The following is a 13617-nucleotide window of genomic DNA, read 5'->3' as shown; positions in this document are numbered from 1 at the left end:
TCCCCTCCCCTCCCCTCCCCAATCAAGACAGCATAACATCATGAATGAGACTTGTATGATTGAAAATGTAATTGTGCCCGCCCTGTAGAGGGGGCTAGTCTGTATATAACCATGACAGATATGGGACTATTGAGCCAATATAAGTTGGGGATGTATTCATAATTTTTTTTTGTTTTTATTAACTTCATTTAATTAAAAAGAAAAGGAGGACTTGTGGCACCTTAGAGACTAACCAATTTATTTGAGCATGAGCTTTCGTGAGCTACAGCTCACTTCATCGGATGCACGGCTGTTACTCTGAAACCTTTCATTTAATTAGTTCTTTTACAGAACAAAACAGTCTGAACAATAGTCTGAATTAATATACAGATACACTACAGAGGATAAGCCATTTTAGCTCCATACAAGCAAGAATGAATAATATACAGTCGACTCTATTAACTCAATGGTCATGCACATGCCCACATAATAGTCATCTCATATATTTAGTATACGTGGATCCTGGGAGCTGGATAGAGCACAGCCTTTGGCTTACAAGAGAAGGCCTCTACTACTCAAGCTATAGGAAAACCTTCTTTGGCAGTTAGGGGTTTTATATTCTGTAGTCCAGCCACTTGAGGGCAGTGGTACCCACATCTACTACTGTGTGCACACTTCACATTACTTGGAGATATATTTTGGACTTATTCTGACAGAAACATTTAAGGGCTTGTCTATTTTGGACAACTTACACTTATATTATTAAAGTGATTACAGTGGTACAAACTGCTAATATATATGCAGTTAAATCAGTTTAAAGCATTCTTAAACTGTATTAGATTAAAACAGTATCTAATCCTTTTGATTACACCAGTACCTGTTCTGCAATATAGACCAGACCTCATGCCTCTCTTGTGATTTCTTGTTTCATTTAGCTCTATTTCCTTTTAAGATGAGATTATTATATATTAGCTTTGTGGTATATCCCCTTCTAGCGAGTTGAGGGGAAAATATATATGTATATTTTTGAATCAACTCTCCATGCATTTCTGCTCCCTGCAAACACCAATATAAAGCTTTTATTATACTTGATTATGTCGCTGTCACACTGATGTTTTACCCATTTTGTATTACCTCATTAATAAGCTCCTTGTTTTTTTCCTAGCTGATCATTATTTCATTTATTATGACTGACTGTCATTTCATTGAGTAATTAATGATCATTGATTAATAAATGTCCTCTTTGAATGTTAATGGATATTTTAGAGGAACACAGTCCACTAGAAAGCCTTTGAGTTAACCTGATAGTATTACTTATAATTGCTTATGGGCCGCTGTGGCCTAGTGGATTGAAAATAGTGTCCAAGAGACAAGCAGATCTAGATTCTGGTGTCTACTTTGCCGCTCTCTTACTGTGTGTGCTTGGGCAAATCACTTAATCGCTTTATGTTTTCGTTACCTCAGATGTAAAATGGGATAATGATACCCACCATTATGATGTGTTTGGGGAATCTAGGGATTATAAGTGCAAAGGAAGATGAATAGCCGTTTTTAAAGGCGTGAATGAAAGGCTGTTGCTTATGACTGGCATAGATTGGTAGGTCTCATTTTATAAAATACGTCCATCAGGCGCCACTGGAAGGCTTGTGTCCTTACTGTGGCAGCATCTGAGGCTTTTGCAGCAGTCAGTCTTGAAGATATTGCAGGAAGATCCATTTGCTTCCTGGATTTCCCCAGAAGCTTTTCCTCTGGGATGTATCAAGTGACAATTATAACTTATTTCTGTTCTTATGGGGAAATGGTTTAAATTTAGGTTGATTCTCAGCAGGTAGCTAGGAAATAACTTGATGCTAATGGGCCAGTTTTCAGTATTTCCAGGAGAGCTGAACTTGGGCAAACTAGTACCTTTCTGCTAATTGGAACTATTCATGGATTAGGGTATAGGAGAATTCAGTGGACACATATGGTAAAACAGTGACAATTATTGGATGTCTTATTTAAAGTAGTTCATTGAGATCTTCCCAATAAATAGCTTTAATGGGTATGGATTTAATCCTGGGAAGTGCCTGGGATTGCCTGATACTCCTATTGGAATCAGTTTCTATGTATGCACTCGGCAAGTGCTGAGCACCTGTGGATGGAGATATGGCCCTTTTTAAGAGTGGTAGCTTTACCCAGTAACATTTGATTTAATACATAAGCAAAAAACTCTGAACTGTAGAATAAGACTACGACTCTCTGTTGCTTCCTGACTTTATGCCAGTTTATTCCTACATTAATGTAATCAACTCACTTTCTCAGATGAATTACTTTTCAATCTGTGTTCACTGGAGAGTCTTCTAGTCTATCAGCATCATTTAGCTGCAAAATTGTTATAGTAACAATGCTAGTGGTTTTTAGACAGTGATTTAATTAGAGAGAGACCATGGTTTTAGCTGATTATGGAATTCTAGTCAAAATTTAAGTGTAGGATGGAATGCTTCTACAAAAAGAGCAAAATGATCTAGTGAAAATGTATTATCCAAAACCTGTGATGTTCTATACACATCCATCTGGCTATCTTATTTGAATGAAAATTTGTGTCTGATGCAAAGTTATTTGTTCTAGCACTCATAAAATTATTTCTGGTTTGTGTTTGAAAAGCAGTAAGAGGTCAAAGACCGTATCCATACCAATGAACTGTTTCATCTACAGTAGCAGTACCCACACTTTGCCTAACTGAGGGTCTACATTGGCAGCTTGCTAGGAGCCAGATGGCTATACTTAATTTTTATGAAATGGAGCAGCTGCAGCTTTAATTTTAATAAAATGTGTACTATACACATTATAGGTTTTAGTATCATTACTCCACCCTGATTCATGTTCAAGCCTGACCCACTGCTTTCATACTTGATCAACTATAGATCGATAAGACATTTTACACATCTTCCTGTATGTGAGGGTTCTAAATTAACTGGATCATTTAAGGGAAAAGACTTGGGAATCATTGTGGATACCTCAAGAAGACTTCGACTCAAGATGTAGCTATGGGCAGAAAGCAAACAAGAAACTAGATTACACGTGCAATGGGTTGGAGAATAATACAGCAATCATTATAATGCCATTAAATACATCAGTGGAGCAGCCAGATATCGAATGCTTTGCACAGTACTGGTCACCCCATCTTGAAAAGGATGTTACAGAACTAGAGGGGGGTTAGCGAAAGGTGACTAAAATGATTTGAGGCACAGAAAAACTGTCATATGAAGAGAGCTTGAAAAGATTACAGCTGTTTACCTTGGTAAGAAGATGAATACAGGGGAACACTATGAAAGTACATTAGATTACATTAAAATGGTTAAAAGTACATTATTAAGGTTGCAAAGTCAGGCACTCAGAAGCTAGGAAATGCAAACAATGAGGTTGCCTGTGCAACTTGAATTTAGTTTCATCTTTAATTACCTGATCACATTCTGGGTGCAGATCCTCAGCTGGTGTAAATTGTCATGGCTTCATTGACTTCATTGGCTGAGATTCTGCTCTACCGTTTTCCCCATAACTCCCCTACCACATTCAGTGCACAGAAAGGACGGTGCTCACAGAATGGGCAGTTATTCACTTGTAGTTTTTATCTTTGTCATTCATTGTGTGGTCCCAGATCTTATTTGCTGTATGGTATTCAAACTGAGGACTGGATAAGTAACCAGGGGGAGCAATGAGAGCACAGGAGACTGTTTCCCTGCTCTCTTCTGGTGCAACAGTAGCCCCAAACAGGAGGAAAATACCTGTTAAGGCTCTGGAGTCCTGGGCTGGAGCATGCTCAGTCACTCTGTGGGAATAGAATATTTGCAGTTTGGTTGTCAAGTTGGGAGCTGTTTGGGGTTGGAGCATGCTCAATGCAGATGTACTGCAGTGTAGTGGGTATGGAATCTTTGGGGAATTTAGCTGCCAAATTCTAACAAACCTCTACTGAATGTGTATGAACTGAGATTTTACAGAAGTTCATAACTTGGCCAGGTTTGAGCAGGGACACCATGGTAATAAATTTCAAGTTGCTGCTCAAAACATGGAGGCTCTAGAGCTTCTAAATGAAACTGTTTTAATTTTTTTAACATTGGCAAAACAGTGTATTTTTCTGTAATCAAAAATGGCTAAACTGTTTCATCTGTAATTTACAAAAAATATTCAGTCTGAGGCAGATACTCATTGTGGAAAAGTTTAAGAACAACCATATTGAGTCAGACCAAAAGTCCATCTCGCCCAGTATCCTGTCTTCTGACCTTGGCTAATGCCAGGTGCTTCAGAGGGAATGAACAGAACAGGTAATCATCAAGTGTTCCCTCCCCTGTTGCTCATTCCCACCTTCTGGCAAAGTTATAAGCCACTGAAAACAGGGTTTTATAATGGAAGTTGTTAGGCAACTTTAACTATATGTGTTGCCACCAATTCTGCCTATATTACAGAAGAGAGATCAGGAATTTCCATTTGGTCCCTACACAAGAACAAGGGGACATTCAATTCAATTAAAAGATGGAGAATTCAAACCCAATAAAAGGAAATACTTTTTCAAACACATAATTAAACTGTGGAATTTATGCCACAGGAAGTTGTTGAGACTAAAAACATAGCAAGATTCAAAGGGGTTTGGACATTTAGCTGAATGACAAGAATACCCAGAGTTATAATAATTAATGCTAACAAATTTTGGACGAGATATTAAACTCAAATTTTGGGGTTTAAGCTAGTCTCTAACTATAAGAGATTAGGAGGACACCTAACGTGGATGGCAGATTAGGCAGAAATAGGATAATGCAAGGGTTCTTGCACTTTCCTCTGAAGCAGCTGGTGCTGGGCACTGGTTGAAGACAGGATGCTAGGCAACTTGGGCCACCTGTCTGATCCAAATGGTGATTCTTATGTTGGTTTTTAAAAAGCCTCAGTGGGTTGGAATGTTAAAATAAATTCTAGGAGATGGATAGGGGAGGGAATACTGTCATATATTTATGATAAATTGCACAGGTGTGTGATAAATTTATCACTGGATAGTCTCTCTCTCCCTCTCTGTTTTTATGATGATGTGCACTTGGATTTATTTCTGCCATCATACTAATAAATAGTATTTTCCCCTGTTATTTACAGATGTAGGTGATACTTCTAAATATTGTATAAAAACCACTTTTGTCTTTGACTCCTGTGTCTTGAAAATCAATACTGTGTCCCATAAACACTCTTCGATTTTTGCTACACTAGGTATTTTTAGGGGGCAAGGGGGCATGTTAGCCCTTGTAAGTTTGCTGTGGGATTACAGTTGAATCTCTTTTCTGTTTCTACATTTTAGGTGCCTTATCAGGTGCTAGAGAAAGCTGGGAATATGATTCTGGTGCAAGAGACCTTCAGAGTCCTGACCTGCAGAGTCATTCTACCCTACAGAAGCTCTTGGAGTATGGTGGCAGCACTATGAGTCAACAAGCTGCTCTGCAGAAACTGCTAACGCAGGCCTCCAATCTTAGCAACTCAGTTGGAGGAAGCTATTTAGAGCTTGCCAACACTGTAAGTACACTTTATCTTCACTGTAAAGCTCTTCAGGGTTTTTCCCCCCAGCTTGAATATATTAAACTTTTAAGTCATGGTCCACGAGGGAACTATCAGGCTGCTGTAATTTTCATCTACCACAATGTCATTAAATTTTCAGCTTTTCAAATAATGAGAAGTATTTAGAAATTACTTGTATAATTGAGGACTTGCTTTCAGCAAAAAGGATTTGGTGGACTCCATAAGGCATTTAGCTGAAGTTTTTAACTTATACAATTTAATTATAAAACATAGCGAGCTTGTGAAAACATTTACTTATGGGAAAATAAATTGGTAGCACAGTGGCAGACTGTGCAAGTAAACATCTTTCTGCTCATTAAGTCAGTTAGTGTCATGCAGGAAAATACTTTCCCTTATATTTCAGGATTTTCCACTTTATTTGCTGAGACTTCTGTTTGGAACTCTTTGTGTAGTACTGTCTTTTACTGTTCTCATAGGCAAGCCTCATAGTAAAAGTATTTTCAGATAAACATACCACATTATTCTCTGCAGTAAAAATCTGATGTGTTTGTTAAGTGAGTGGTTTTTTTCAATTAGGCATTGGATTCAGGTTTTTAAGGGTACGTCTCCACTGCAGTTAGACACCAACGACTGGCCTGTGCCAGCTGACCCTGGGACCCTCCCACCTCGCAGGGTCCTAGAGTCCGGGCTCCAGCCTGAGCCTGAACGTCTACACCAATGCCCCTTAGCCCGAGCCCTGCAAACTCAAGTCAGCCGGCACGGGCCAGCTACAAGTTTTTAACTGCAGTGTAGACATACCCTAAATAACTTTAGACCAGGTGAGCTATACAATTTATAGCCATTTTGTAGCTCATTTCTGGTGGTCAAAGGTTGATGCTGCTAAACTGAAAAGAAGGAGCAAGGATTCAGGCTTTTAGTTGGAGAACAAAAAGGCCCAAACTAAGGCATTGGGGAAAAGCTGAGGAACGCATTTTAGAATGGCTGCTTGTGACAGTAACTAGCTTTGTACTGGTGAAACAGATTCTGTTAGTTAATGCTTATGGGGAGTTGAAGGGATGGACACTCAGAAGAAAATGGAAATTTATTCAACTGATATGACTAAAACCAATACAATATTGTGACGGGTTCCCTGGGGTGCAACCTGGAATTTGGGTTCCTCTGTGCCCTCTGTCTTACTAACCTGAGCTCCCTCTCACACTGTGATAATGTGACAAGCTGCAAACCCCTTCAGGTCCTGCACTCACACAAATATTCACAGGCAGGGACACACCCAGCTGTGTTACATGAATGCTTTTGCCAGCCACTCATGAACCAACAATAGAGAGACTCCAACCAACTCTTCCCAGCCTAGGACATCAGAGCTGTACCATCTCTCCCTGGTCAGAAGCCTGACCAGCGTAAATTATTTATCCAGTCTAGCCCTCTTTCAATGTGGAGAGGACAATGCACCAGCACTGTCTGTGAGCAGATTTCCCTTTACACTCCAAACAAAACTCCCCAGTCCACGTCTTTGTTCCTGAGGTGTTTCCAGGTGTTGAGTTGTGGGGGGAGTGAGGATAAGTGATGATGTCACTTCCCCCTTTTATAGCTTCTGGCATGCGGAGGGAACTTCATTGTCCCAAACAAAGCCCCCAGCACAGATAGTGGAAAAATACAGGCACAAGATGGAATTCAGTGCCATGTGAGCTGGTCACATGCCCTTGCATGCTTTGATGAGTCATAACAGGGGCCATTCCCCGTATTCTGGCTAGAACGTCTACAGGACAGTCCATCAGGTGGGGATAAGCTTCTTCAATGGTCCATGGTGTTAATTACTGGGCCATCAGCTTCAGTAGTTCATTCACAATGTGCTGGCTAAACTGGATATAAACTACTTTGTGGGAGATACCACAGGAGCAAACACATTTGAAATACAGGTACATAGTCAATATTCACAGCTTCAGATACAAAAATGATACATGGTTACAGATAGGATAATCATATGCAGCAAACCATAACTTTTCCATTGACACCTCACATGACATACTTTGTACAAGATGCATCATAATTAAGCCTGCAAGTCTGTCACGGAGGTCAAGGATTCTGTGATTTTCTGGGACCTCCATGATTTCTGCAGCTGGCTGGTGCAGCTGACCCCAGAGCCCCCAAGCAGCTCGAGAGGTGTTCCCGTGCCTCCCTTCAACCCGAGCACCAGCGGGCGCCCCGGAATCCCCTCCCCAGCACCAGCAGGCACCCCAACGGGTGCCCTGGAGGTCCCCACCAGTACCTCCAGGTGCCCCGGAGCCCCCAGCACCAGTGGGACCCCCTCCAGAGCAGCAGCTGCACCCCCAGAGTCTCCCAGAGCACCCATGATTTAGTCAGAGATATATAGTACAAGTCATGGACAGGTCACAGGCCGTGAATTTTTGTTTATTACCCGTGACCTGTCTATGACTTTTACTAAAAATACACATGACTAAATCTTAGCCTTATGTCACCATGATAAATGTGGGGGTGCCAGTGTGTTGCCTTGGGGTACAGAGTGTCACAAACACACACACACACAATAATTTTGTGCACTGTTTTAAAGTCTGGTTTGTATCTCCCTAACACTCATATAGAGTCAGTATTGCATCATTCGTCTTTTATTAACATAGTTCAACTATGCCTTGAAGAAAAATGAGTAAACAAATAATATATTCCAGTATTTTTACTATATAGGGAAAATATCTGCCTATTTATTTTCCAGTGGCGCTTGTGTCCATAGGCATCTGCCTGTTGGTGTCCACTTTCACCTTTCATTCTATACACATGTCCGAAAAGATTTTGATAAACATACAGTGCCCATAGGAAGCTGCCTGATGTGCTGAGATACCACTGAGTCTATCTGCTCTGCCAGCATAGGCCCCCTTTACCTGGCCTTGTTGGGTTAGGCTCACAAGTCTTTTCCAGCCAAGCACACAGGCAGGGCCACATCCAACTGCAGATCTACTCTGGGAAGATTCAGCTTAAGGGACTTGCTCCAACACTCTGGTGCTAACTCCTTTTAAGGGATAGAAACCCAAAGGTTTTATGAAATTCGCCTCCTCTCTCAATGTGGAAGAAGGTATGCACAGCTTCTCACCCCCCGCGCCAGTTAGAAATTACAGAAACTGGGTAATATTATAAACAACAAAATTTTATTAACTACAAAAGGCAGATTTTAAGTGGTAAAAGGGGTAGCAAACAGAACAAAGCAGATTGCGTGTTTGGCTTAATTTGCTTAGTAAACCAAGCTAGTTTCACTAAAGAAATTGGTTACAAATAGTAATTTCTCACCCTAGATATTGTTGCAGGCAAATTACAGAAAGTCTTGAAAGGCAGCTGCAGTGTCTCCCTCTTGAGACCACAGGTATTATTACTCGCCCCCCCGTTCAGTTTTTGCTTCCAGGTGTTTTTCATTGTCTCTTTGGGTGGGGAGGCAGAGGAGAACCGTGATGACGTCACTCCCCTGCCTTATATAGCTCTTGTGTATTTTGTGGAAAACCACTGGCATTCCAAAAGAGGAGGGGTATCCAGTACCAGGTGACTCAGACCAATGTTCCCACTAATTTTTGACAGGCTGTGTGCGCAAAAAATTTCTTCTGTGCAAATTTTTGAAGCAGAGTTCAAATTTGTGCGCCATGAGACAAATGTGCCCAAGTGACTAAAATGCTTATACATTTAAAAAGTTTTAATTTGCAATTGTGATAATAGTTTTACACCATGTTATTTTATAAATGTCATTTTTAAATACTTAGAAAAGGGAAATTTAACCATTCTTCATGAAGTAGAAGTTAGTTTTAAGCATTACGCTTTATGATCTTTTTGAGAGACAATCACGAGCATATACCAAGCACATATTAATCATGATCATTATCAGTCCATAGGCATCTGTCCATTGGTGTCCACTTTCACCTTTCATTCTATACACATGTCCGAAAAGATTTTGATAAACATACAATAAAGACAATAAGTATGCCATTATGTCAATTTATATGGGTTTTCAGGTAGAGACATCACAAGTAAAAAAAGAAAAACAAGTTTGTGTTTTAAATTTTAAATTTTCCTAAAAAATATCAATAAATAATTATCAGCCAAGAATAAGATATGTAATTACAAATGCATTTTAATTTCCTTATTGGTTGAAATGTCAAAGATTGCTAAACTAACTTTACTGTTTTTCCCTGTGATCTTTTTCAATTGCCCATTCAATATAAACTCTGTCCAGATCTATCAGTCCTCCATCCAGCTGGTAACTCTTAATACACATCAGCATGTCCAAATGATCTACTTGTAAACGATTCTGTAGTTTGTTTTTTAGAGTGTTCATTAAGCTACAGCCACGCTCACAGTCTGCACCTGATGCTAGGAATGTTCCTCCAATATCCATCAGATTTGCAAGATCCTGAAACTGTTCATTCTGGTGAGCAAATGTTACCATATCCAGGAAACTTAAAACCAACTGGCTTTTGGTTCTTTCGGCTACTGCAAACTTGAAGCCATTGTACTGACTGACTATAACAATCTCTTCATCAAGAAAGTCTTTGTATTTTGAATATAGGGATTTGACCTGATGAATTCCAAAATTGAAGTCACACTTAACTATTGCTGCACAATCAAAAGCGAACCACTCCTAGACTTCATCCTCTGGAACCCTGTCTGCCAAATGTGCACACAAGTTGTTTATGAAAGTTATTATGGAACTGGTATCAATTCCATTATTTTCTTGAGAGGTCATATCTAAGAGAGCCGTAACTTTGTCACTCCAAAAGACTGAATCTCCAAGTACTGTCTTCTGATCTTGTTCAGTTTACCTCGGGCAAGGTGAAATGCTTCAAGAGGTGTAAGGCCCTGTTTCTGGAGCAGCGTGGATAGTGAAGCCAGCTCTGACAAAACATCATTCAAAACTTCTAATGTTATTCAGTATTCCATGGTATTCTGCTTTTTGTGGCAGTATTTAGAAACTGGATCAGTATCTTTGTCTTGCTCAAAATATTCCAGAAGAGGATTATAGTTGCAAATAATTGCTCGAAGTGCAAAGTGACTAGATAACCAGCGCACTTCATTGAGTGGCCTGAAAGCCACTGACTCACATTCAGAAGCATCCACTATTTCCTGAAATTTGCATTTTCTCCTGGATGACCGATAGAACACCGTGTAGACAGTTCTCATTAAGGTTTTGATGTCTCTTATCAGCTTGACCTCTTTCCATGCATCGGAAATCCCCAAGTCTTCCCAGTGTGCAACGCAATGTTGCTAGACTAAGTGTGGAATATCACGTTTCAACTGAGTCGCCACACCATTGAGTTTGCCCAACATTATGGCGGCACCATCAGATGTGAACATCACCATTTTCATTAGATCAAGTTGGTGTTTTTTATAAAACTCTTTAATTGCAGACACTATTGAAACAGGTTTAGAGTAGCAGCCGTGTTAGTCTGTATCCACAAAAAGAAGAGGAGTACTTGTGGTACCTTAGAGACTAACAAATTTATTAGAGCATAAGCTTTCGTGGGCTACAGCTCACTTCAGTGGATGCATAGAATGGTACATATAGTAAGAAGATATACACACACACACACACACACACACACACAGAGAAGGTGGAAGTTGCCATACAAACTGTAAGAGGCTAATTATTTAAGATGAGCTATTATCAGCAGGAGAAAAAGACTTCTGTAGCGATAATCAAGATGGCCCATTTAGACAGTTGACAAGAAGGTGTGAGGATACTTAACATGGGGAAATAGATTCAATATGTGTAATGACTCAGACACTCCCAGTCTCTATTCAAACCCAAGTTAAAGGTATCTAGTTTGCATTGAAACAGCATCACATTCTTGCAATCGTAATAGTCCACCAAACAAAGTTTTATGGTCTTCAGAATTTATGGATCTGTATTTAAAGTAGAGTATCAAGTATCTGTTAATGGATATATCAGTGCTTTCATCAACAGCTAGAGTATGAAACATTGCCAACGCTATTTCATGCATGAGGTAATTTTGGACAATGCAGTTGATGAGTTCAAGAAATTCAAAAGCATAATTTTTACTTCTCCAGCTCACTGGTATTTGCACATACTTTTCCATATGGTCATTAATATCCTGAACAGAAAGCATTGAGCTGTTCATTTTAATAGCCAACAACACATTGTCAATCAGTACCTTGATTTCTTCTGGGTCTGAGCAATCCGCTCTGTAAGGAAGGGTTTTTGTTTCTAAGTCTTGTTACACCATCTATATGAGACTTACTTGACAGATGACGCTTTAAGAAATCCAACTTCCATACATCATTCCACATTCTTCCTGTTGAAAATTCTCCCAGAGCTCTGGCATCTCAACAATATACACAAACCACTCCATTGTCCTCATCATATGTGAATATTTCACAAAGTTTAACAAGCATTACAGTATGTGACTTTGGTGTAACCGTCTCTATAGTCTCATCCAGCCATCCAGATTTAAATGAAGTCGCTTTTCTTTTATGCTTTAGACCTCTAGACAGTGACATTTTGGGATTGATTTTTTACCAGATTGGTTTATTTAAAATTAATACTTTTATTATATGGCTACTATTTCAATGCGCTTAACAGTGTGACTCGACAAAAGAGCAAACTGGAAATCATTCAGATCAGGATACCGGAAGTTTGTGCATAGCTCCGATCACATCCATGGATCTGCGGCAAAAAAATGCAGGAAAATGGTAAAACATCATGAGTTAATGTATAAAGTCCAATGCCTTTGAAAGATTTCAGTCACAAAAACAACACTTACCTCTGTTCATTTCTGGGAAATCTTTGCAGTTCTTTAGCAATTACGGCCAGGCATTTTGACTTACTCACACGTACTTGAGTTTGTACATAGCCAAATGAACAGACTACAAGGAGAGGTGTGGGTCCCGACTGTCTCGACGTGATCAACATTCCACGTTTGAAATGGTGGCGGGGAGGGGTACGATTCATTGCCCTCCTTTCCCTCCCCCCTCTCCAGCTAGTAGAATCTGGCTGTGTTGATAGATGGCGGGCGAATAATGTCAAAAGTAGCCCGTAAATCATATTTCGGCCTGGCTCCGATGTAGTATTTCATTTTTTGTGCACACGGTGTTTCACCATGTGTGCGGGGTTTTGGATCTGTGTGCATGTGCATAGCTTAGAGGGAACAGTGACTCAGACCCACCTCTCTGCAGGGCTGTGACAGCCATTGCTCATAAGCTGTCTTCAGGGTCCACAGGAAGCCACTGCTCTTTCGCAGTCCATTGTCTCTGCTAATGGCCCATTAGCCCTGTCTGGCTTTTCCATTGTTGTATCTGAAGCGCTGGTTGGGGTGTCACCCAAAAGTAACACATTTGAAATACAGACACATAGCTAATATTACTAACTTCAGATACAGAAATGATACAGGCATACAAATTGGATAATCACATTCAGGAAATCATAACCTTTCCAATGATATCTTACATGAGCCATCTTACATAAAGTACATCTCAGTTATGTCATATTCATATCATAAACATATTTGCATAAGGAATAGTGAATGTAATGTCACAAAGCTTAAAGTTTCCATTAAGTTATTTTTTTTAGCATACTATAGTTTTGTTTATTTTTGTGAGTTGTGTCAACTCACTAATGTGCATTCTACATATTGCCCTCTCCCCCATGTGATCATGAGCAGCTGCGGATCCTGGATTCAGCTTTCCCACCTGCAAAATAAAACTCTGTAGTTATTAAAAGGAAAGCTACAAACAAAAACTAAATATTTGTTACTTGCCTCTCAAAACAAATCAGCAGAAACTATGCTTAAAGTCTCCACACATTCTGATGGCTACTGCCATTATCCATTGCAAATTTGAGAGTTTGAAAGAAGATCATTAATAATATACACCTGCCCAGTCACTGATATGAATTCCATAGCTGTTGAATGATAGTGGTTAAATGTTAAGAGTCTGGAAAGAGCAGAGCTTCCAATCTACAGTTCTGATCACTTTGAAAAATGTACAGTATATGTTACTAGATACTTAAACATAGCCCAGGTTTCAGAGTAGCAGCCATGTTAGTCTGTATTCGCAAAAAGAAAAGGAGTACTTGTGGCACCTTAGAGACTAACCAAT

General features: G+C 39.7%; 1 protein-coding gene across 4 annotated transcripts in view; it reads left to right on the top strand.

The window, feature by feature from the left end:
* MCC (MCC regulator of WNT signaling pathway) overlaps positions 1 to 13617 on the top strand; it is a 361512-nt gene that overhangs the window by 86190 nt on the left and 261705 nt on the right. For all 4 annotated transcript variants that reach the window (XM_073344706.1, XM_073344704.1, XM_073344707.1 and 1 more), the window contains exon 3: positions 5297 to 5508. In XM_073344706.1, the coding sequence (XP_073200807.1) occupies positions 5297 to 5508 (212 nt within the window). The remainder of the gene's footprint in view (positions 1 to 5296; positions 5509 to 13617) is intronic.

The sequence above is a fragment of the Lepidochelys kempii genome, chromosome 5 (genome assembly GCF_965140265.1).
Source record: "Lepidochelys kempii isolate rLepKem1 chromosome 5, rLepKem1.hap2, whole genome shotgun sequence".
NCBI classification, from domain to species: Eukaryota; Metazoa; Chordata; order Testudines; family Cheloniidae; genus Lepidochelys; species Lepidochelys kempii.
Note: the sequence above shows the minus strand (reverse complement) of the source record. Positions and strands in the feature narration are given on the sequence as shown.